Here is a 24237-nt window from a genome sequence, read left to right on the forward strand (position 1 = left end):
TACAGGACTATTAAAGGGGTGAGTCAGCTAGCTAGCCAGCCATGGACGTTAGTATGCTTTTAGGATAATTTTAAGAACAATGAAACTGTTTAAACAGTAGCAAGTATGCTTGGTAAAGAATCTGAAGTGGGGCGAAACCGGTTTGGCTCAGTGGATAGAGCGTCGGCCTGCAGACTGGCGGGTCCCAGGTTCGATTCCGGTCAAGGGCATGTACCGTGGTTGTGGGCACATCCCCAGTGGGGGGTGTGCAGGAGGCAGCTGATCGATGTTTCTAACTATCTCTCTCCCTTCCTCTCTGTAAAAAATCAATAAAATATATTAAAAAAAAAAAAAAGAATCTGAAGTGGGAAACCAGTCATGTAACCAAAGCTACTGTCTGATTGTGAAGGTTGGCAGGGATGATTTTGAGGAACATGACTTAGGCCTGCTGGACGGGGTTCTGGTTAACTTATGCAGAAAGGAAATACATGCCAGCATTGATGGGCATATTCCCTTACTCTGTTCATTCCCAAATATGAAGTAGATATTTTGTTAATCCTCACACTTTTCCCATTGATTTTTAGAGTGGAAGCGAGAGGGGGAGACAGAAACACTGATGTGAGATACATCCACTGGGGCCTGGGATCAAGCCTGCAACCAAGGTACTGCCCTTGACCAGAATCGAACCCAGGACTCTTCAGTTTGAGCCAAAACAGCTAGGGAAAAGATCCAAGTTTTCAGAGCTTTACATTATTGTCCAGAGAACTAAAAGATGGGTGGAACTGGACGGTTTTATTCAATATGAAAACGTTAGCACTTGTACATATGTGGGACTTCTATCAGATCATTCTTTCCAAAGGTTTTCGCTCTATTAGATTTTTACTATATTGAAAGATGTTTTTAAAAGCCAGCCACCCCTAGGCCATATTAACATGAGTCTTGCTGTAGTTATAATTTGCAATTGTATTTAGTTTGGATAACTGTATATTTGTCCCAATTAAAAATATTTCGAGAGAAGTAAACACCAATTTGTTATTCCAGTTATTTATGCATTCATTGGTTGGTTCTTGGATGCGGGCAGAATTGAACCTGCAACCTGGCACATTAGGATGCTCTAACCAACTGAACTATCCAGCCAGGGCATTTAATATCCCAGTTTGCCAATTAATTTTCAGTTTTTCTACATGCTGTGCTTTCCTTTATGACCTACTTACCTGACACAGGGTCTCCCCATGGGATTGCTGTGCAGAGTAACATTTGTATTAGCAGTGCTGACCCTTAGCTGGTGAAAGTTACTTAGCATGTGGTGTGGATCAGTCATCTTTGAGAAGCATTCCTGTGCTTCACATGTGGATACTGCAAAATTTAACTCATTCTTTTCCTCATTGTGCCTTCCCCCTTTCTCAAACTCCCAAATTGTTTACCAAACACTTTCTGTGTACACCAAATGCATCTTATTTTGGAGAGTAGGACTAAGCAAGTCCCGCTTTTCCAACAACTTCTGAATCTCACTAATGGAGACAGTCAGGGTAAGAACAGAATGTTCCAAGTGCCTCATACATCATAGGTGCTCTGAATATACGATGTCTCACAAATCCAAGTCCTATGGTGCCTTGGCATTTTTAAGTGAGTCTAGACCTGGCCTGTGTGGTTCGGTCATCCAGTGCACTGAATTCCCCATCAGGGCACATGTGGGAAGCCGCCAACCTATTCCCACTTTAGGTAATTGTTCAGTCTTACCCCTCACCCTGACAAGCTACATTTGTTAACTGCCAGGAGTGTGCTTGGGAATTAGCAAAGAAACTTTCATTCATGTGCAGGGAACAAATCCTGTAAATCATAATCCTTACTCCCCACATGTAGTTCTCAATGCTGCAATATTAGATGCATTCTTTGTACAGTGTCTAGCTTGTGTCATAGCAGAAAAGTTTGAAAGCCAGCATTATAGAAAAGAGATCATCTTTATACAGGCACATCCCCAGACAATCAGCAAGCCCAACAGCAACAGAGGTCAGCTTTTATTGGCCATGTTACAAAAGAGCCAGTTTAGTCAAAAAGACCAAAGCCCATGTCATCATCAGACTCCTCAGACTCTTCTTTCTTTGCTTCCACTTTCTTCTCCTCAGCTTAAAAGGGGAGAGAGAAAAAAAAGGTAAATTACACAACCTTTATTTTGAACTCCAAAGAGCTATAGGCCCTTCAACTTACATGCTCAAAATACCCCAGACTTCCCTCATCAAACTATGTTTCTGGTTTTAGGATTGCTAGACATCTACTTTGTAAATTAAGGGCAATTTTGCCTCTAATTAGTTTCCTACCTGGGGCAGCAGCGGTGGAGGGGGCAGGACCTCCTGCTGGTGCAGCACTAGCTGCAGGGGCAGGTCCACCAGCCCCTACATTGCAGATGAGACTCCCAATGTTGACGTTGGCTAGAGCCTGCAACACAAGTGCATACAGAGGTTAAGCGCTCAGTTCTGTTCCTGTTATAATACTCCCCCAGGAAAAAAAAGTACCACCCCTTTGAACTTACAGTGACCTACCCCCACCAGTATAATAAAAGCTTAATATGCTAATTAGACTGGGAAGCCCGGGTGGGGAGGTGCCGCAGCTGGGGGAAGGCTTACTCTTGCATGAATTCCATGCATCAGCTTCTAGTATAAAAATATATAAATTTCTCTTCCTTCTCCTTTGCTGGAGTCTGCCAGTGACAGCTTGTCTGCTACTCAGATTCCCTAAAACTTAACAACCCACACAGCTATACTAAAAATAAGCAATCACAAAAAATTTCAAGCTGTAAATCTCATAGCTGCATTGCTATGTTTTAAGTAGTACGGTACAGCTGAATTCCTTTTATAGATGAGAAAATTGGCCCCAAAATGCTGGTTTAACTTGTTAACACTCAAGCTTCCTTAAGTCAGGGTTTTTCCCAGTTCCACATCTCCTCTTAACAGTGAATTCTATTTTTCAGACGGCTAAGTAATTCTGGGAAATGTATTGAAGATGATAGAGGTACAATGTTTTCAATCTTTCAAAGCTCTTTGCAGGACACAGGTGAATAGTTAGCATCCACAAGCTTCACTTGCTAGAGATTCAGTAACTTGTAGAATGGAAGGCAGCCAGTGCCAAATTCCTTGGGTAGGGGTCTTGTCTTTTATCTCCTAACACACAGTAAACGGACATTAAAAAGCCACACCCAATTTCCATTAAAGCATGCTATCATACTAGAAGGATTTGCTTGTAATAGCATGGGAGTTATCTTCTGGGTGGCCTTTTAAAGGGATCACCTGGTTAATTCTTTTACCATGGTTTCTAAGCAGAAGAGAAACAATCTGAGATCAAGAAAGACACAATAGAAATAAGGAAATATCACTTAAGAGTTATTTATTTTTTTGGATATTGGCATGAACACCTTCTTTAGTAATCAGTAGGTCTTCCCAAAGTTACCTCTCCAAATCAGGTTGCCGCCATCACCTTACCTTTGCAAACAAGCCTGGCCAGAAAGGCTCAACGTTCACACCGGCTGCTTTAATGAGGGCGTTGATCTTATCCTCCTGAAACAGACAAAATGACAACCCATCAGAGACCAAACCGTAGCTTTCTGAAATGTCTCCAAAAGGTTGAAAAGAAATCATTCAAAACGTGTGTACCTAGCCATGTTTATCCAGTTTCACTATTTTACCTGCATCGTATGTTTAAGACGACCCTTTCTTACACTCTTTTGGCCGTCACGGTAACAGAAAAGCCATCTGGTCCCGTGTGGCAAGTTCATCGCTGCCATTTCACGGGCTGGGAATGTGCCTAAGTCTCGCTATTTTAAGTTATGAGTAAAGGCTGGGAGGTGGGGCAGAGCTCACGCGTTCTCCTCCACACCATACAGGGCCTACTAGGAGAACCGAAAGAATTCAAAATGATATATAACAGGCTGCGGATCAGGATGCTCACGCGCTGCCCATGTTTCTCCAAATACAAGTTCTCACGGCCAGAGCGCGCAGTCGCACATGTAATCCAGCCCCGACCGCACCCGGCACGTGGCCGAGGCCCCAGGCCAACTCGCACGTGGGGCCACCTGACGGGCGCCGGCCCAAAGCCGCCCAGTGGGCGTCCAAGGCCCCGACTACGGCCGGAAGGGCCGGACAGGAGGCCTGGGAAGGCGGGGAAGTCTGCCGCCCGCGGGCCGCCCCTGCCGTGGGCCCGGGCCCGGGCCCGCACTCCCCGTCACCGTCACCTCATCGTCGTGCAGGATCAGGGGATGGTAGATGCAGGCGAGCTCCGAGACCGAGGCCATGGCGAGGGCGAGTGCAGGGCGAGCGCTGCCGGGAGCGGTGCTAGTCGCCGGATGAAGTGAGGGCCTCACCCCAACGCGGCCTTAGCTCCCTCGGAAGAACCGAGCACCTTACCGGCAGCGGGGGAAAGGGGGCGGCGCGCCTGCGCGCGGGGACTTATGCAGGCCACGCGGACCAATCCGCGCCCGCGCCTGGCGGAAGAGGCGGGGCTGAGGCCGCCCGGGACGACCCACTGGAGACGCCTGCGCAGAAGGCGTGACCCGAGTTCAAGAAGTGGCTAGGAACCCGTAAGTGCCGAGTAACTCCACTGGTTTGGCGAAGCTCAGGGCTCGTGGACAGTAGTCATATTTTTAGGAAAAGGTTACCTAGGTAAGGGGACGTTACCCTAAGCACTGTTGCTCCTGTGACACTGCTTAGAGAACTATTTAATGACGTCCCAGCCACCCCCCATCTCACCCGCCCCGCACCACCATCACCTGGAGGCGGCGCTACTTTACCGCCTTTAGCCCCAGGGTCTTAGCGCAGCGTCTCTGGTAAGATAAGCGAACAAGCGAACGGAGGAGGAAATGGGAAGTTTGCAGGTTTACGATAGCAGGTGGCGTTTGTGCGCCTGCTATGCCCCAAACACTGAGCCACATGCCACAACAGTGGTTCTCAACCTTGGCTGCCCATCAGAATCACCTGGGAATCTTTTTAAAATCCTGATTTCTGGGCCTCATCCTCCGGAAATTCTGTTTCTTTGTGACTAATGTTGTGGTCCCACCCCATAAGAAAGAAATAGAATTTCCGAAGGATGGGGCCCAGAAATCAGGATTTTAAAAAGATTCCCAGGTTATTCTAATGTGCAGCCAAGGTTGAGAACCACTGTGCTACAAGGTTTCATTTAATGTTCACATGTTACAGCCTAAGAGGTAAGTGCTGTTATCGCCATTAACTATGAACTAAGGCGTAGACCCCGTAACTTGTCTAAGATGACAGCGTGTGGTGGAGCCTGGATCTGGAACCTGGAATCCCAATGTAAGCGCCTTCTTGTGAGTGCGGAGAGGGATGGTTTTGGGGATTATAAGTAAATTTTGTCTTCCTTCAATTTTTATAACTAAGGCACCCGGTGATTGGGTGGAAATGCCTTGAAACCGCCTAAAGATCTTGCTGCAACTGCTGCTTGGTTCGGTGCTGTATTGCACTTTTTGTCCTTTGAAGCTAATAAAACTTCTTTTGGTTTATATTGAGGGTATTAAAACATTTCTTATGGTGGTACAATTGACATATAACAGTATATTCGTTTAATGCATACAACATAATGATTCAACATTTGTATATATTGTGAAATGATCACAATAAATTCTGTTAACTTCATCACCACACATAGTTATTATTTTTTTCTTTCTTTTTAAAGAATCAATACAGTGCTCGCTTCCGCAGCACATATACTAAAATTGGAAACATACAGAGAAGATTAGCATGGCCCCTGCGCAAGGATGACACGCAAATTCATGAAGCGTTCCATTAGAGGTCTTTTATTTTATTTACACCTATCATGCCATGGATTCATAGGGAATGGGTTCCAGCAGCTCGGGCTCCTTTCCATTGCTTCTCGCACCCGTGCTCCTCTGAGTGGAGCAGGCAGGTGCTTCTGTGGAACCCAGGAACCTTTCTCTGTGGCTTCCTTTTTTTTCCTGATCATTTTCCTTCACCCGGTTCAGAAAGCTATCTCAGCTCTTAGAACGCTTAATATGCTCAATACGTACATTAATTTTCTTGGCAAGAATCTTGCCCTTACACGGACAACAATGTGGTGCTTGCTGGAGGGGGTAGGGAGGGTGGAGGCGGGTATAGCAGGGATAAGTGGTGATGGACAAGACTTGACTTGGGTTGGTTAACACAAAATACAGTGTACAGATGGTGTGTTGTAAAATTTTGTGCCTGAAACCTGTATACTTTTAACCAGTGTCACCCCAATAAATTAAATTTAAAAGGGGAAAAAAAAAGAATCTGGCCTTTAACTTGTTCACAATAATGCCTACTGCATGCTGGGTGGCACTGTAGACTCTTCCAGTTTTGCCACGGCAACATTTGTGGGGATTTGCTTTTGGAAGAGTGCCTATTCCCTCGATGTCTACAATATCACCTTTCTTATAGATACGCATGTATGTGGCCAGAGAAACAGCTCCATGTCCTCTAAAAGGCCTAGGCAGGTGCCTCTCCTCCCGCCCTTTGTGTTAGTCATTTTGGTGAATTACTGGAAGATCATGGTTCCTGCCCAAAAGAAGCAATTTCTTTTCTTGCTTTGGTGAGGACTTAAGGTCTGTTCTTTGCAACTACTTTTAAGTATTGTCAGCTATAGCCGCCATGTACATTATATGCCCAGGATTTATTTATTTTTATACCTGGAAGTTTGTACCGTTTGACTCCTTCACCTATTTCACGACCCCTTCACCTATTTCACGACCCCTACCCCACACCCCTTTTTTTTCTACTCTGCATCCCCCTTCCTATCTCCACCCTCACACCCCAAACTCCTGCAGCCCCACCAATTTGTTCTCTGTATTTATGAGCTTCTTTCTTTTTTATTTTTTTTGTTTCTTTTAGATTCCATGTATAAGTGAGATCTTATGCTATTTATAGTATTCCTCTTTCTTTGTCTGACTTATTTCACCCAGCATAATGCCTTCAGGGTCCATTCATGTTGTCTCCAATGGCAAGATTTTATTATTTTTTATGGCTGAATAACATTTCATTGTATATAGAGCACTTATACATATAGTGATCCATCCATTTATGGTGGACACTTAGGTTGTTTCCAGGCCTTGGCTGTTGTAAATAATGCTGCAATGAACATTTTTTTTCAAATTATTGTTCTTATTTTCTTCAGATAAATGTTCACAAGTGGAATTGCTGGATCATACTTAAAAACAATATCCTCCATAATAAAAGGCTAATATGCAAATTGTCCTCTTGGGAGTTCAACCAAGAGTTCAACTGCTCTGACCACGGACATATGCCCTGACCAGGAATTGAACCATGACTTCCTGGTTCATAGGTTGACGCTTAACCCTGCGCTATGCCAGCTGGGCCTTTTTGCATTGAGAAAGTAAGGTGTTCTATTAGCTTTTTAGACTTGTCTGTTCAATTTATTCCCCAGGTTTGGGATGTTCTCAGCTATTATTTTTCTAAGTACACTCTGCTCCCTTCTCCCTCTCTTCTCCTTCTGGACCAGTTATTCTTATATTTGTTTCTCTCATCATTATCATAGAGCTCTTGTAAGGTTCATTTTCTAAAAATCTTAGTTTGCTCTCCTTTCCTGAGTCATTTCTAAATTCCTATCCTCCAAGTCAGAATGCTTTTTTAAAAATCTGATCTGCCCCTTTCCCTAAGCTCTCTAATACATTCTTCATTTCATTCATTCACTTTAGCTCCAGAATTTGTCTGCTTTTCCCTCCTTTTATTGAATTTATTGGGGTAACACTGGTTAAGAAAATTCTACAGGCCTCAGTGGCACAATTCTAGAACATATAATCTGTACACTGAATTGTGTGTTCACCGCCCTGTCTGCTTCTTTTTAAAAATTTCAGTCTTAGGCACAGAATGCCTTTTGTTCAATAATTTTATTCCTAAATTCTTTGGAATCCCTTTCTGACTTTTCTAGTAGCTCATTGAATCTCTTCAGCTATTTTGAATTCTTTATCAGTTAGATCATAATATTCTGTTAATTTGGGTTCAGGTGCTGGAGAGTGATCATTTTCATTTTTGCGATACCATATTACCATGATTTTTCCGGGTGTTTGACAACATGTGTCTCTGCTGTTGCATTTGAAATAGCACACATCTTTCTTAGTTGTTCACCTTGTTACAATTCGACTGGAAATTAGGAGCCTTCCTTTTATTTTTCCAGAAGGTGGCGGAATAGCTCAAGTTTCTGGTTCCTCTTTTCCTGAGTTGGCTCTGGGGCTGGCTGCCCTGGGGAAGGAGTATAAAAACGCTGGTGTAGAAAAATCTGGAGTAGAGTTAAGGGAAGTGCAGGGTTAGCATCTGGGGCTTTGTGTTGCCCACAGCCCAGGAGGGGAATCCTCCAGTGGGGGTACTCGGAGAGGTTCCTGCACAGACTCCTGCTAAAAAAACCTGCTGAAACCAAGGTTTTCTTCAGTACACTTTATTATCCTTGTAAACTGCCTTCCCTTTCCTCTCCTTCCACCCAGTCAGGAGATCCCTCCTCAGTTACTCCTGCTACTGAGGAGAAGTGGATACCTCAGTCCCAGCCCCATGGTCAGTTACTCAGTACTTTCTCTTTCTACCTCCTTTGTGAGAAAGGTAGCTGTTGTCACTGCTGGTAAAAGCACAGCTTGTTACCCTGTCACCTGGGGAGGAGGGCTGACTTCTTGAGTTACTCCTCCTCTGCCTCCACACTGATCTCTGTCCCATTTGATGACAGGCCTGGTTCTCCCATGAGGTTGGCTGGATTTCCGCAAATTCTCTATCTCCCTGTGTGTCCACCTGTTTTGCACTCTCCAGTTTCGCTCCCCTCCTAACCCCACTTCACTGCAAGTGGGGGTGGGGCAGGCTTACTGACTCCCTTGGATCCGAAGCCCTCCCCCCCACCCCCCCAAGTCCTGCCCACCTACTTCTGAAGCACGCAAAGGTAGAAATCTCTTGGGTGTCCTGGTGTAATGAGCAAAGACACTTTTGTACAGATATGACTGACCAGTTAGTTGTAAGTAAAAGGGGAGAAAAAATGGGACTCATGCTGCCATGATACTGATGTCACTATTTTTTATATACGGGTTTAAGTTACGTATAGTATCAAGAATTAAAATATTTCATACCTGGAAGCTTCGGTAAGTCACTTGAATTAATTAAAAAAAAAAAAAAGAGGAGGGGCGGGGAATTCCAGGTCAAATACTGTGTTAAGGATTGCCTATGAGCATAGCATACCAGCAGGCTATGAATGTTGACTTGGGGTGAATTCCTGGTTCTTGGCAGGAGAAACACCCCCTTTCAAAGCCATTTCTTTGTGTCCTAAAACAAGTAGCCCCTATGTGAGAGAAACCTCTAGTGTTTTAATACATCCCACTTTTTTGTTGTTAATCCTCACCCAAGGATATTTTTTTTTCTCCATTGATTTTTAGAGAGTGGAAGGAGGGGGAGAGAGAAGCATTGAGGTGAGAGACACATCAATTTGTTGCCTCCTGCGTGTGCCCCAACTGGGGCCGGGGATTGAGGCTGCAAATCGATGTATGTGCTCTTGACTAGAATTGAACCCATGCCCCTTCAGTCTGTGGGCTGACACTAACTAGTCAGCAAATCCAGCTAGGGCTCCATTATTTATTTGTTTATTTAATTGGTTGGGATGACATTGGTCAACATGAACAGTTTTCACGTGTGGATTTGTGTTATGAAATCTGAATATTGCATCATGTGCCTACCACCCAAAGTCAGATTTTCTCCTGTCACCTGTTAGGACCTCCTTTTCCCCTCACCCCCTTCCCTCTGGCAACCCCACACTGCTGTTTGTGTTCATTTCAGTTTTATGTCCCACATGAGTGAAATCATGTGGTTCTTAGCTTTTTCTGTCCGACTTATTTCATTTAGCATAATGTTCTCAAGATCCATCCATGTTGTCGCAAATTCATCCTTTCTTACGACTGAGTAGTATTCCATTGCATATATGTATCACATCTTTACCTAGTCCTCTATCGAATAACACTTTGGTTGTTTCCATGTCTTGGCCACCGTGAATAATGCTGCAATGAACATAGGGGTGTGTATATCTTTGCGAATAAGCGATTTCGAGTTTTTTGGTTATATACCCAGGAGTGGGGTTGCTGGGTCATTTGGCAGCTCAATTCTTAATTTTTTGAGGAATAACCAGACTGCTTTCCATAGTGGCTGTACCATTTTACATTCCTATGAGCAGTGAATGAAGGTTCCTTTTTTGCCACCCTCCACCACTTATCTTGTTGATAATTGCCACTCTAACAGGTGTAAAACTACTCATTGTAGTTTTAATATGCATTTCCCTAATTGCCAGTGAGGTTGAACATCTTATATCTATTGGCTGTCTGTATGTCTTCCTGGGAGAGGTGTATTTTCAGGTCTTCTGTAGGGCTCCTCCCTGCCCCCCTTTTATTTTGGTTATCTTCACCTGAGGACATTTTTAAAAAATATATATTTTTATTGATTTTAGAGAGGAAGTGAGAGGGAGATAGAAACATCAACGAGAACCATTGATTTGCTGCCTCCTGTACACCCGCTACTGGGGATTGAACCCACAACTGGGCATGTGCCCTTGGCTGGAATTGAACCTGGGACCCTTCATTCTGCAGGCTGATGCTCTATCCAGTGAGCCTAACCAGCTGGGGAGGATATTTTCCCATGGATTTTTAGAGTGGAAAGACAGAAATATCGATGTGAGAGAAATACATTGATTGGTTGCCTCCTGGACTCTCCCGACCAGAGCCTGGGCCAGGGAGGAGCCTGCAACCAAGTTATGTGCCCTTGACTGGAATCGAACCCAGAACCCTTCTATCTGCAGGCCCACACTCTATCCACTGAACCAAACGGGCTAGGGCTAGGGCTAGACTTTTAAATCCATTCCACAAATGAGGCCAACTAAATGCAAGGCACAATGGTAGATCCTGGAAATATGTATTATGACTATCACACAACTTTGTATAGTCTTTTTGTTTAAATGTCTTTATTGATTTGAGAGGAAGAGAGAGAGAAACATCAATCGACTGCCTCCTACATGCCTCCCCATCAGAGATTGAGCCTCCAGTCTGGGCATGTGCCCTGACGGGAATTGAGCCAGTAACCCTTTTGGTGCATGGGATGATGCTCAACCAACTCAGTCACACCGGCCTGGGCAGGGCACACAACTTTGCATTTCTTAGTGCTTTCTATTTCAATTCTTTTGGCATATCTAAGTAGCAGAAAGTAAATATGTACATACAAAATAAGTTCTTAAAATGATTTTAGTATTGGCCAGTCACTGCCATTTTTTTAAAAAGGCATTTTCCTTCAAGATTTTTAAGAAAACTTTTTAAAAAAATTGACTCTAGAGAGAGGAAGAGAGAGAAACATTGAGAGGTTGCCTCCCGCATACTCCCTGACCAAGGACTGAATCCACAACCTGGGTATGTACCCTGACTGGGAATCAAACCCACACCTTTTGGTATATGGGATGACGCTTCAACCAACTGAGCCACAATGGCCAGAGCCAGTCACTGATATCTTTATTTTGAAAGTTTGAATTGTCCAATATGTCTAAAGTGCATTTTTGCAGCTAATCAGTAGCAGCATTTGTTTTGTTTATAAAACCTTAAGAAATATTCAGGCAAGAGCTGGAAAAGTCACAATATAAAAGAAAGTGTGATCTATATATCCTCTTCCTTAATCACTCAAGACAAACACTTGCACGAATTAGTTTATGAGTATACAAGAAATATACAAAAAAATATCATTATTAAAAAGGTCCATACGGCAATGAGAAAAGAGGGTCTCTCTCTTTGCTGTTAATATTAAATATGGCAAGGCATATAATATAAAAAGTTTGTTGAATCCTAGATGTCTTTGGGAAATCTTTGATCTAGGCCAGTGCATAATGTATCTGAGGTCTGTGAGAGTCAACAAAGCTGGACTTCTCCCGGCATGGTTTTGGAAAAAATCACCAACACAATGAAAATGTTCTTTCGTTACCGAGACATTAGTTCATGGCTTCTTGCGCCTAAAATGCAAGAACAGCATTTAGTGTTGAATTTTGCTATCAATTTCACATTCAGGGCAGTTTAATCTCTAGGAGAGCTTTAAAATAATTCAACCAAAGGACTTGCATGCATGTATATGAGCATAACCAATGTACAGACTGGGGGGTGAGGGAGGAGGGCATGTGCTGGGGGGTGGGGACAGCTGGGAAGAGGTCAATGGGAGAAAAAGGAGTCTTATGTAATACTTTTAACAATAAAGGATAATAAGAAAAGATAATTCTTGGTTTATCATGGGAAATATTCAAGTCCTGAGAAAGCAAATAACCGTTACCAACTATGCTTATCTAGTATTAAACTTAAAAAACAGGATGTCTTTCCATCTTTATCCTGTTACAGCGATTTTATATATTGCCTAAGGAATACATGTGTTAAATATGAACACTTGGACTTATTTAAGTAGATATTTGAAAAGGAGTTTTACTAATACGGAAAAAGACTGTGATCTGGAATGGTCTTTAGAGATCATCCAAGACTCTTGGATATGTGTTTAATAGAAGAGGGAAAGTATGATTTCTTTCCAAACCTATAAATTTCACCATTGTTTTACTTTAATGAACACTTAATTGCTGTAGCAAGACCAAGAGGCACATTAGGAAAGAATGAATTACAGGAAGAGCTATCATCCCTGACAAAAGCCTTTAACCTCCCCTCCTTATAGGTGATCTCAGTTCAGCCTCTGAAAGCTTTGACCATTGGCAGAATATGAACAAGAGTGAGCCAATCTTCCATCTCCTTCTGTTCTTGCAGCTCTAAGTGCTCTTATCAAGGCCTGCAAGGTCCTCAGCCCTGTTGCTGCCTGCTGCAGTCTGCCAGTAGGGCCCAGGTACGCCAAGGGGTAAGCAAAAGCCACTTATGTCCTCTGAAAAGAAATGGATGGTAGGGAGGAGGGTGGTGTTGGAAAACATACAGGGCCCAATTACCCATACTCACTTGGGTTGTGCATGATGCTGATATCCAGGTCCCAGCTGAGACCCTGCTCTCATCTCTACAGCCACAGAGCACTGATAGGAAAATTACAGGAGAGGTAAAGATCAGTTCCCTCAGAGTCTATAAAACACAATTCTGTTTAGATAGGTTCCATCAAGGTGAAATCCACCTTGCTTTTCTAGTTCAGCACAGGTACCTGTTAAAATACCAGTCAGATACCTGCAGCTTATTTCACATAGGCCACAAAGACTATGATCTGGAATGGTCTTTAGAGATTATCCAAGTAATTTTCCTTGAGAAATTAGTGGCTACAGCTTGCCTGCCCCCCACCTTCCCATATGAGCCTCCTCTTAGGAACAACAGTTCCACAGCGAAGTTCTGCTTCAAAGATTCCCATCCATCTGAAGTGAATTCTTGTTATCCTAGGGCAGTAATTTTCAACCTTTTTCATCTCGTGGCACAGAAGCTAATTACTAAAATTCTGCAGCAATACCAAAAACACCTTTGCCTATCTGACAAAAAAAAAAAGGGTATATATTTTTGATTGATTTACAAAAAAATATATAATAGTAGTAATTATCTACCCTTTTTGCTCCAATGTGACTTTTAAAAAAAATCAGGTGCCTACACATGTATAGGATTTCTGGTACCAAGAATTAACCAAACAGACACAACCTTATTATGCGACATGACCAATAAGTAAGATGCAACTTCAACATTATTATATGACCTATATATTTATGGTTCAAGACAGGGCTGCACTGGCAATGTGAGATCAGACCTCAGCTACTCCAAAGAGCATGAAAAGCTACAGCTATGGGGCTTAAAATATGACACCCCTAATTTTTATTAAGCAGACAAGTATTTAAGTTTTACCCCTACCCTGGTTTCTACATCGGTCCATTCAGACTCTGCACCATCTGGTTGGGCAGGTGCTACTGTGGAAGATCTTCGTTTTCGACTGGAGAAAGGGGAAACATGATGCAACAATTATTTCTGTTGTATATCTAACAACACAAAACATTAGAAATAGGGGAAATATCACTACAGTTCTTCAGAGAACAAGAACAGAATACACTTTTACAGGCTAGTCTGTTCCTAGAGAATGAGCAGCTAAGAAAACGACAGTCCTCTAAGGGACACATTTGATGCTAACTCACCCAGTCGGTGATTCTTGTTTCAAAGTCTCAATATCAGTAAACTGAACAGCTTGTCCACCACCCCTTGTTTTATAAACATCACCCTAGAGCCAAGAAAAAAGGTCATCATTACACTTTCATACACCCAAGTGATAAGCATACAGATATATTTTAAATTGATACTGCAATCACAAAACCAGATGGTGCTTGGGACTGCTGGGCCTGTACATTAAAATACTTCAGAAATTTGAGTACATCTCTCTCACTAAACAAGAGGTCCAATGCGATATAATCAGTAACATTCTTAATTGCAGAAAATAGTATTCCTTTTCATTCAACTTATAAAAACTATGCTTAGAATCAAGAAATTTCTGAATGTTCTAAGGCATTATACTTTCCTTTCTGGGTGTGCCATCCCCTTCATATTCAAATAACTGTCTTATTTGAAACTATAATAAGAGCCATCCTCTAAATTGAATTTGAAATTTAAAACTTTTTTTTCATCTTCCCTGATAATTCATTGACTCTACATTCAGGGGGAAATTCTTCTATAGACAGACAAGAAAGGGCTTTGGGTAGCTCAATACTAAGTAATTTTGATAGGTCAAATTTTAATGTGGGCTTTTTATCTTGAACTGACAGGAAGCAAAGGTAGTTCTTTGTTTAGGTTTACTTTTCAAGTAGGGGTTAAAACAAAATACACATTAATTAAAAATACATAATAAATCTGGCATTCCTCCTAACAAACCTGAGAATCTAAACTTCATTAAACAGAAAGCAAATTTAGTCCTGGTTTAACAGATTCAAACCCTAAGCAGTTACTTTAGTTTTGTAACAAAGAGATTATATCATATACCCATTTATGTCCCAGTGGACAGACACTGCCTTTGTTTCATTTCGAAGGAATGGAAGGACAAATGGATTTTTGTTGACTTTTTTCTCCTGTACAAATTTGTTTTTACCTTAATTAGTTTAGTTTCAATCTCTCCATCGGAGGCTAGTTCTTGGTGGGTCAGCATGTACTTCTCACACTTAGCTAGTGCCTTTTCATTTGCAACAGACACTGTGATGGCATGAGGGACATGTGGCTGCATGACTGTTGCAGTTTGCACGTTAGAGGCAGGCTTATGATCTACCCATCTGTCTCCTGCAGAGCGTGATCGTCTGTGTCGGAGACGAAGTGGTGGTGCGTTCTGATCAAGTTGAAAGGAATCAAGAAACAAGCATAACCCAGAATTAATTTAAGGGTATTATTAGAAGTGCAGCAGGTTTGGCTACATTAGTTGCTGACAATATAAAACAAATGCATGAACTTTTTCAAAAGCTAAATATGTCATTCAAATGCTTTAAATGTCCTCTTTGAATTTAAACACAAAACCAACAAGCATCTTTTAACACCAGCTTGTATATTATACATTCTACCAGGAACTTCCCTTTCAACAAAGAACAGAAGGAAAAATTCTGGTAACACTGTTAGTCTTCCCTATGTAGGTAGTATTCAAGACAAAATCATTTCATATTCTTGATCAAAACCCAATATTTGTGCTTGTTATTGTGAGGTAATCTATTAGGCCCACAACTATGTTAAAAGCTTCAATACTAATATTAATAAAAGCCTAAACGTTTCATAGATCTCTAAATAAAAGAGAAAACATGCCTTATACAAAGACAAAAAAAATAAAAGCTGATTGGCCTGTATAATACAAAACGCTAAAGAACATAAGGTAAAATTAAGAACCCCATGTATAAAATGAGCAAATGAATGTAAATAAAGTACTACTGAGTATTTTCTGAAATTTTAAAATCTCTAAACAGAAGTTCATTAAAAAAGGTCAAATACAACAATGGCTATAATATATCCCCACCCCCCAAACATTTCATAAATGGCTCCAAGAACCAGATAAATAATATAATGTCAAACCATTCTCTATCATAAAATGAAAAACTAGTTGCTTCCAAGTCAAATGTCATGTAAGTTTGGAAAAGCTAAATTTAGCATATTCAATCTGAGAAAACATCATATAAGACATAGTTAATAGTTTGAAACAATGAGTTATCTTTGGTAATTTGCCAATTGTTTGTTTGTAAAACTGAAAGCAAATGAAACCTTTGCCACAGGCCAAATCCTTCCAAGCTAGTCAAGTATGAAGACTCCAATTTCAAAATGCATATCTAGAGAACTAAAGTATTTTCCCTATATAATTAGAACAAATGAAGCACTAGTGCTATATCATGACAGTATAAAACACGGCCAATATAGTTTGTCCCAGAAGATCCCCAAGCTTCACAGCAAGCAGGAAACTTTCCATTCTTAGTCTGGCTCTCATGATCTACATTTAGCAAAAGTGATAGTTTTCTTGAGCACATTTAGTAATAAATGTATTCTGAAATAAGCTTCAGAAAGATGACAGACCTTAACAATCTACTACAGTTTATGAAATAAATGATATTTAAAATTTCATCCTTACTGAAGTATAATTTCAACCTACAGGACATAATTTTTGACCAACAAACCTAAATGCATAGATACTAGCCTAAACTTTTCTGCTGCACTTCTTAAGAGATTTTGATTTCAAGTGAGAAGTTCAAGTATCTCTAGTAAATCCTCTTAAATATCTCCTAGCCAAATTAGGTGTTTAATTTAATGTTGACCAGGCATAAGCAAACCATGAGTAGTTTTGTCCATAAGCTTTCATGAAATAAAGGGGATTTACTAGAGTTGATCAGAAAGACCAGTCACCATCATTTGCTTCCTAAAAAGGTTTAAAGCAGTATCTGCAAAGAACAGAACTTAAGAGACTTAAAAAAATAAAAATAAATCAAAGGCAAATAGTTACTATAAGATTAATTTGTTTAGAAGAAAAAATTTAAAAGAGCTATATATTAAGATTTTACTAAATGTAAGTTCACATTAGTAACTTGGTTCATTTATTCAGATTTAGGGAGAAACTTTACCTTAATCCTTAAGAAGAAAATATAAATGTGGATTTATTTAAACACCCTTGATTGAGGCAGAGCCCTTGTAAATTGAAATAAAGGTCTTGAGATTAAAAGCAATTTATTAGGCATGCAAACCTTCAGTAGTTATAAAACAACTGGCCTGTACTCTTCAAAATAGTCAATATCATGAAAAAAAAAAAAAGAGCAGAGGACTATATATTAAAAGAGATTAAAGAGACATAACAACCACATGCAAAGCATTCACCTTGACAGAATCATGCATGGAAAACAGGAAAACCATTACCGGGACAACTGGGGAAATGTAAACATGAACTATATATCAGAGGACGTTTATTCAGAGTTAATATTACCTTTCTTTAGTGTGATAAAGATTATGGTTATAAAGAATTATGTCCTTATTCTTAGGGATGAAGTATCATGAAGTCTGACTACTTTCAAAGGTTCAAGGAAAAAAATGTTTACATATCTATATAAAGTAACGATTGGTACATGTAGGTAAGGGGAAAAAAAAATACTGTACCATTCTTTCAACTTTTCTTTGAGTTTGAAATTTTTCAAAATAAAAGTTGGAAAGATAGTTTTAAAAAGTAAAAGTTAAAAAAATAAAAGTTCAAAAGCAGCAAAAAACCTAACTTGGGAAGAAGCCATAAGAAAAAAAATTTGGAGCCCGGCTGGTGTGGGTCAGTGGTTGAGCATCATCCCATGAACCAGGTCATGGTTGTATTCCCCGTCAGGATACATGCCCAGGTTTCGGGCTCGATCCCAAGTAGGGGGCATGCAGGAGGCAGCCAATCAATGACTCTCTCATCAGAGGTGTTTTTCTCTCCCCCTCTTTGAAATCAACAACAGCATGCCCCCTACAGGGGATTGAGCTTGAAACCTCAGTGTGTGCTCTTACCAGTAATGAAACCAGTGACCTAGTGGTGCATGGGATGATGCTCAACCAATTGAACCACATGGGCCAGGCTTTTTCAGCTCAAGAGCTAGGCCTCAATTTTGGGATGATTTTATCTTTGAAATTAATATAAAAATTAGACCTTGTTTATAATGGACCTCACCCACCTTTCTGTCGAATTTTCTGAACCAAGGTATAAAAACACAAGATTAAATTCTATTGCTATAATGCTTTAAAATGACACTGGCACTAACCCTGTAGCATTGATCCTCTTCTACTTCTATCTCATTTCTGAATGTAGGAACCAACTCCCTGCCTTCAGTCCAGTACATCCCTCGCCTTCTGTCTGACACGATACAAGTTTTACTTTGTCCTGGCTCCTGCTGCCTACGCCTTGCAATGGATGTGACAGTGGGAGGTGTGTTGTACGAAGGAATTTTCTGCTCCCATTCCGAAATACAGGAAGCTACAGAGATGCTGCTGCAAGAGTTAGAGCGCCTATGTAGATGTGGCTGGCTCATGAGTTGCTGGCCGTTGGAAATCTGAGCAATAGAGTTACCAGAAAGCTAAAAAAATTGAAAAGAAATTAATGAGCAAGACTGAAAAACTGAGAAAGAATTCATTACTTTTCTATAATTTAACACATGAAGATAACATCATAATTATTTGTACTAAATTACTACAATTTTATACTAAATTTGTGTTTATACTAGATTAAAAACAAATAGATGTCTGAGAAATATAAGTAATATCAAACAAAAAACTGATTCTCATAGTGAGAGTCACCTAACCTATCCCTAAATTACTACACAACTACAAATAACTTACAGGTACTGGCGATGGAGAAACAGATCTTTGAGCAGCTTTTTCTCGATCCCGCTCCCGAGAGGGTCTCTCTGGCTTTTCAGTTTTGGGTTCAGTAACAATAGCCTTCAGTTGTTTCAGTTTTTCATCTTTCACCCAGAGCTTATTTTGCATCTCCAGTTGTTTAGCTGCTACTCGACGTTCCTATGGAGTATCAGTGGTAATATAAGTACATATACAAGTTCACCAGATCACTGTAACACTGTCATACAAACGATCGTTCTCCAGTTCTTCCTGAGGTAACTACACTTCATCATGGGCAGAGAATTCTGAGGCAGAATTTCAAGGGCAGAGAAAGGAATGAACTGAATAGGCAACTACTGCCACCACCACCAAAACCCTAACCCAGGTAGTCATTCAAAACACTACAATTTGAAGTAAGTCACCCGTTTCTGTGATAGCAGAGGGATGACACTCACGCATTCTTTCTCCCACTTCATTGTTGTTTCCGTCACCATGCCTTGCAACCTGGCTTCTAGTCTGCGTTTGTCAGAAAACTGTTGCTGAAGTTTCTGATTCTGGGCCTCAAGTTCCTGTTGCAGATTGCGCTTATCTTCTTCATAGATAGTAGTTGTCTTCTCTAAAATTTCAATCTGGAAGGCAGACCATTATGTTCAATAATTGGTATGTAAATATCTAGCTCTAAAACAATCTTTTATAATTTGTTTATGGCAAGCAGAATTGTGGAAAGAAAAAATCATGGATAAAGCATTTTCCTCTAAAATTTCACCTGAATTTACTACCTTAATTCCTAGAAATGACAACTTTTTAAACATGTTCCTCACACTGAAAGATGGAGTTATAAATGATTTAATGTAAAAATTATTTTCCCCTAAAATCAGGCCTAATATTTTTTCCTTCTCCTTATCAGCCAGGTCATCCTAACAGTCCAAATTCCCAAACACTGGACTGCTGCTTGGTTTGGCCCTAAGTCTAGTCACTGGGCCTGTGCTAGTGGAGGCTGGTCAATGTTGGAGGAAGATGTTGCTTTTTCTATATCCATCACTGCCTCAGATCCAGGGTCTCTGCACAGCTGACTACTGTGTTGGCAGCAAGAAGGGCACCATGTATTATACTGAGGTGTGTTGTATGAAGGTGGAGTCAGAACGGACTTGGTTCAGCAACCTCAGTAGAGTTCTGGCCAAGAAAGAATTCAGAGCCAACACTCAAACGATAAGACAGTTTATTTAGAAAGTCACAGAGGTAGAAGTGAGCAGTGGAAAAAAATAAGTTAGATAAAAGGGACCCTTGGAGCTTAGGAAAGACAAAGGTAAAGGTCACGGGGGAGGGGGAGGGGGGGCACGGGCGGGAGATGGGAAAGGAGCCGTAGTTCTCCAGAGAAGGGAGAGTGCCAGGCCTAAAAATTTTTAAAATTTATTTCATTATTATTTAAAAAAAATTCTTACCCGAGGATATGTTTCCATTGAATTTTAAAAAGAGACAAAGGGAAGAAAGGAGGGCAGAAGGGAGGGAGGGAGCGAGGGAGGGACATCACTTGGTTGCCTCTGTATGCCCCATGACCAGGATCGAACCTGCCACCTTTTGGTTTATGGGACTACACTCCAACCAACTGAACCACTCGGCCAGAACCTAAAATTGTATTTTTAAGGTTATTTTGGTTGAGATTAATTTCTCTCTAAAATGAGTGTTCCCGCCAGAACCGGTTTAGCTCAGTGGATAAAGCTTCGGCCTGTGGACTCAAGGGTCTCGGGTTCGATTCCGGTCAAGGGCATGTACCTTGGTTGCTGGCACATCCCCAGTTGGGGGCGTGCAGGAGGCAGCTGATCCATGTTTCTCTCTCATGGATGTTTCTGGCTCTCTGTCCCTCTCCCTTCCTCTCTGTAAGAAATCAATAAAATATATTTAAAAAAATAAAAAATAAAAAAAAATGAGTGTTCCCCCCAAATGATTCTCTATAAATAAGTGAACAAACATATATTGTCCAGTAATAAGTTAGAAAACCAAGCTATAATCAAAGCTAAGCTCTAGCCGAAACCGGTTTGGCTCAGTGGATAGAGCGTCAGCCTGCGGACTGAAAGGTCCCAGGTTCGATTCCGGTCAAGGGCATGTACCTTGGTTGCGGGCACATCCCCAGCAGGAGGTATGCAGGAGGCAGCTGATCGATGTTTCTCTCTCATCGATGTTTCTAACTATCTCTCTCTCTTCCTCTCTGTAAAAAAATCAATAAAATATATTAAAAAAAAAAAAAAAAAAAAAAGCTAAGCTCTACAAAGCCCTTTACACAGCTTATTTGATTGGGCCAGAGAACATCTTCTTCAACTGTTAACACCTAACTCATAAAATTAAAGAGTGTAACATCCCTTTTATGCTTTTCACTCATATTTCCTCTTTTTGGGGGTGGTAGGTTGAAGATTAGCAAATAACTAAGTGATAACTCTTAGCAGTATTTATAGACCTGGAGAGCATAAGGATTAAGTCAGAGAACAGTAGTAAATAGCCATTCTAATATTGTCAAAACCAACCTTATACTCTAAAGTTTTGGTTTTTTTCTCCAGTCGTTCTATTTCCAATTTTTGTCCTGAGATCACCTTTTCTTTTTCATTCAGTTTTCCTTGAATGGTGTTTTCTTTATTTGAAATACCCTTGTCAAATTCTTGCAACATACCTTTAAAAGTAAAAGCTGAAACAAAAGCATGCCGGTTTTGTTTATTCCAATTCCAAAATAACAAACACACTCAACTTTTTTAGCCAATACTATAAAGTCTTTCATTTTGCACTATGACATCCCAATCCTTATGGATAAATAGTTGGCTTTAAAACAACAAATACAAAACCAGAAATAACAGATTCATCCTAGGAACAGTTAGATCCAAATTGAATCTCTAGTTACCACTTACTAGATATGTAACTTGGGCAAGTTATTTCTCTGAGCACATTTCCTCATTTCAAAGTGGGAATTTAAATACCACTTATCTCATACTTTTTTTTTTGGTGAAGATGAAAATGAATTGATGATGGTGCTAGAAATAGATATATCACTGAGCATTAACTATGTACCAGGCTGTTTACTCTTCTACATGATTTTTATAAATTATCTCACAACACCCTCTGAAGTAGAACAATTACAATCCCCATTTTTCGGACAGGGAACTAAGAAAGAGAGGATTAAATAATTTGTCCAAAGGTACAGTCATGAAGTGCCTTGCAAATAAGTAGTAGGAACTACAAGTAGCTATTATTCCTTTGTGTACATCACTTGTTAGTTTTAAAATGGGAGACAATACACACCAATTTTTTCGTTTGCTTTACTTTCTTTGAATAAAAAAAAAAGCCATGGGAAAAGTTCCTTGTCAGTCTAATTAAACAATGCCTTGAGCACTACAAGTGCAAAGAGAGACAAAATAATCCTTTCTTAAAGATCCACCCCAGTACAAAACTCAGATTCATTGCAAATTTCTAGAGTTAAAATGATTGTAAAAGGTTTTGGCCTTACATTGTTTGGTAAAGTCATCCATCATCATTTGTCGTAGCTGATGGCGTTTCTCTAATGCTTCAATAAGCCTTGGGAGAGTCTGCTCATCATTGATATCCAAAATCTCGCAGGACGGCAAGGGTGGAAAACTCTGTAAGACCACTTCTGTAACCAACAGTTCTGTATTGAATTATAAAAAATTTTTTAAAGTTACACAGCAGAGAAAGAACTTATTTACACAAGTTTAACACTGATTAGAGCTCCAGTCCAATTAACTATTTTCTTGAGTTGTTATAATCATACTTTTAGCTGTAAAAAGAAAACCAGGAAAAGTTAAAAAATATGAGTTATCATATGTAACAAAAGAAGTCTCATTTATATACTACTGGTTCAGATTTCTTTTTGCACTTGGTGCTTTAGGGTAAGGGAAATGAACAGTTTTCTTATGTGAAATAGATTAAAAAGACAGACCAATCAGTGGACAAATAATCTGATTCCAAAACATACCATCTCCAACTGGACCTGCCCGAACGTGGTTCCTGTATCGCCGTCCAGGTGTTAAACCACATATTGCCTTGTCTACTGGTCTTGCTACTTCAACTTCCTGGGTCACTTCTGCAAATCTCATGACTTGCTAAGACACAAAACAAATGGAAGTGTTTTTGTTTGTTCTTGTTTTTACAAATAAACATATCCAAGTCCTGCCTCAGAAATTACTATGACACAATATTAAATTGGCCATCAGCTCATTTCTGTAACTGATGGTTCTGCACCAATTTTTTAAATGTTCAAAATGTCATTCTTCACAGATAGTTGTCACAGAGTTGTTTTCTCTGTAGAAACCTGAGACTGTACAGGATAAATACATTAAAATTACCAAGCTTTCTTCATAATCTTCAGCCTTTGGATTCACACACACGATCATGCGTACTTTTCCTTCCCCATCAAAGTAGTTCTTGAACAGATGGGTTAACTTTGAATCCCGATATGGAACCATCTATAAATACATTCAAATCCAAATAAACATGTAAGGCAAAAAAGGCACACAAATAAACTATACAAATGAAAGGCTGTTGCTTACCTTGTTAGTTCCATACATTTGGTTCTCTCTCAGGACTTCCATACATGTTCTTAGTGTCATTAGTGATTGGTTAATGTTACCTAACAGAAAAATATACACAGAAGATATCTGAAAAAAACAGTGTAGTCTGTTTGGCTATAAAATCCCTATTGCATACAACTATTAGATGGAATTAACAGATTTTAGTGGCTCAGTTTAAAGAGCTGTCCATGCATGGTCTGGCAGTATTTTAATAGCAGTGTTTCAGGAGAGGTTAAATATCATCCTTCAGGGATTCATCAAAAGGACTCTCCAATGAATGCAACATTACACTTCATGACCCATTTTCTTCCAAATCTTAAATTCCGTGAAATAGTATATTAGATGTAGCTGTTTAATGTCCTCATATAAAATATTATCTCTAAAGCATGGCCATTTCAGGCTACAGTTGGCTCCATCAACACTGAAATCTCTCCTGCACCCAGAGGGGCTCCTGTTTCTAAGTCAAGTGTCTTAGGACCAGCTAATTCTTGTCCCTCTACATCTAAAGTAAGAAGTATTTCTTAAGTGGCATACTTGTTACTTTTGACCACTCTTGTTTGGATTTCTGAATCAAGACAAGACTGACAAATTAATCAAGCCTCCAATAGCACAGGAGATCTCACCTGCATAAACCCCAAAAGTACGTAAGAATTTGTTTATTTTGGAATTCTGATTAAGGTTGACTAACTCAACCATATTTTCATCCTTGGCCACCCTCTCAAAACACATGGCTCATCTGTACCCTCATAATATTCCATGATTCATGATTTACCTTCCTTGACCCCCAACTCCCAATGTCCTTTCTTCTACCACAGTGCTCTCAGGAACCCATATTTGTTAACAGATTTCCCTAAATCCTCAAGCTCTCACAGAACTATCCATTCATTTCTTTCC

General features: G+C 40.3%; 2 protein-coding genes and 1 long non-coding RNA gene across 7 annotated transcripts in view; 1 reads left to right on the forward strand and 2 right to left on the reverse strand.

Annotated features, from left to right (window-relative positions):
- Nucleotides 1–1979: 1979 nt before the first annotated feature.
- Nucleotides 1980–4401, reverse strand: RPLP1 (ribosomal protein, large, P1). Of its 2 annotated transcripts, none has more exons than XM_015560443.1 (4): nt 3659–3681; nt 3456–3530; nt 2298–2415; nt 1980–2105 (listed from the first exon to the last, which is right to left on the reverse strand). In XM_015560443.1, exons 1-4 carry the CDS (start codon nt 3662–3664, stop codon nt 2026–2028), a joined length of 279 nt encoding a protein of 92 aa, XP_015415929.1. In that variant the 5' UTR covers nt 3665–3681; the 3' UTR covers nt 1980–2025. The 2 variants fall into 2 exon arrangements, with proteins under 2 accessions (XP_015415929.1, XP_006758445.1); XM_006758382.2 differs by lacking the exon at nt 3659–3681 and adding an exon at nt 4193–4401 and having other exon boundaries at nt 1981–2105.
- A 96-nt stretch (nt 4402–4497) lies between these two features.
- On the forward strand, nt 4498–18326 carry LOC102775118. The gene is made up of 3 exons (XR_001512951.1): nt 4498–4631; nt 12770–12857; nt 18246–18326. It is a non-coding gene; the product is annotated as an uncharacterized LOC102775118 (long non-coding RNA).
- KIF23 (kinesin family member 23) overlaps nt 11670–24237 on the reverse strand; it is a 43550-nt gene continuing 30982 nt past the window's right edge. For 2 of the 4 annotated variants that reach the window (XM_006758378.2, XM_006758377.2), the window contains 13 exons: nt 23323–23402; nt 23119–23238; nt 22749–22875; nt 22263–22421; nt 21292–21449; nt 19228–19401; nt 18773–18952; nt 18199–18510; nt 15051–15281; nt 14110–14192; nt 13832–13910; nt 12953–13023; nt 11670–11982 (listed from right to left, as the gene is read on the reverse strand). In XM_006758378.2, the coding sequence (XP_006758441.1) occupies nt 11967–11982; nt 12953–13023; nt 13832–13910; nt 14110–14192; nt 15051–15281; nt 18199–18510; nt 18773–18952; nt 19228–19401; nt 21292–21449; nt 22263–22421; nt 22749–22875; nt 23119–23238; nt 23323–23402 (1790 nt within the window). In that variant the 3' untranslated portion in view covers nt 11670–11966. Of the gene's footprint in view, nt 11983–12952; nt 13024–13831; nt 13911–14109; nt 14193–15050; nt 15282–17065; nt 17108–18198; nt 18511–18772; nt 18953–19227; nt 19402–21291; nt 21450–22262; nt 22422–22748; nt 22876–23118; nt 23239–23322; nt 23403–24237 lie in introns of those variants that run through there. The other 2 variants (XM_006758381.2, XM_015560441.1) reach the window with 2 other exon arrangements.

Source organism: Myotis davidii, unplaced genomic scaffold, assembly GCF_000327345.1.
Source record: "Myotis davidii unplaced genomic scaffold, ASM32734v1 scaffold673, whole genome shotgun sequence".
Lineage (NCBI taxonomy): Eukaryota > Metazoa > Chordata > Mammalia > Chiroptera > Vespertilionidae > Myotis > Myotis davidii.

Coding starts and splice junctions, on each gene's coding strand:
- RPLP1 (XM_006758382.2), bottom strand. CDS start 4,264: ATGGCCTCGGTCTCGGAGCTCGCCTGCATCTACCATCCCCTGATCCTG. Junction 3,531..4,192: donor ACGATGAGGTGACGGTGACG/GGGAGTGCGGGC, acceptor TGTCTGTTTCAG/GAGGATAAGATCAACGCCCT. Junction 2,416..3,455: donor GGCCAGGCTTGTTTGCAAAG/GTAAGGTGATGG, acceptor CTTGTGTTGCAG/GCTCTAGCCAACGTCAACAT.